At 53.0% G+C, this 594-nt stretch overlaps 1 protein-coding gene across 1 annotated transcript in view; it reads left to right on the top strand.

Moving 5' to 3' along the window:
- HIVEP1 (human immunodeficiency virus type I enhancer binding protein 1) overlaps nt 1-588 on the top strand; it is a gene marked incomplete at its 5' end in the record, with an annotated part of 30,947 nt that extends 30,359 nt beyond the window's left edge. The window contains 1 exon segment of the mRNA XM_010153591.1: nt 19-588. Coding sequence (XP_010151893.1) covers nt 19-404 — 386 coding nt within the window.
- Between the last annotated feature and the right edge of the window lie 6 nt (nt 589-594).

Genomic DNA, 594 nt, shown 5'->3' with positions numbered 1-594 from the left:
CTGTCTGCTTCCCCGCAGCCGAGGTTGGCCAGGCCAGCAGGGCTGCTTCTCCTCAGGTGGTGGCCAGCGGCCCGCGGTACAGCGGGAAGACCCACTCTGAGCCCGCCCCGCTGACTGACTACGAGCGACCCGACGGTCAAGGGAAAGCAGATCCCGAAAAGACTGACCTCGCAAACCCCGCCAAGCCAAAGCGCGACATCCCTTCCCTCCAGATGAAGAGGGCTGCCCTGGCAGAGCCCCGCTCCAAGGCGAATCCCGACGTGTTAACCAAGTCCCCGGTCCAGCGAACTGTCTCCCCGGACAGACAGGTACACAGGCCAGCCGCTTTGCCTCGGCGGCAAAACACGGTGCAGTTTAGTGATGGCAGCAGTGACGATGAGGATAGACTTGTAATAGCCACCTAGGTTTTGTTTTTCATTGTGTTTTTATTTTTTTGGGGTTTTTTTATAACACTTACAGGTTTCTTTGCAAACCTTCCTTTCCTTAAAGCACATTTTTCTGACACAAACCCATTACTAATCTTCGTGCAATCATGAACTCTTGACCAATAATTGTTGTTTCTTGTCAGCTCCAGCCATTTTTGTACATGTTGTA

This window comes from Eurypyga helias, unplaced genomic scaffold, assembly GCF_000690775.1.
Source record: "Eurypyga helias isolate BGI_N326 unplaced genomic scaffold, ASM69077v1 scaffold17556, whole genome shotgun sequence".
Lineage (NCBI taxonomy): Eukaryota > Metazoa > Chordata > Aves > Eurypygiformes > Eurypygidae > Eurypyga > Eurypyga helias.
The sequence above is the reverse complement of the archived record's forward strand: the minus strand, read 5'-3'. Positions and strand labels throughout refer to the sequence as shown.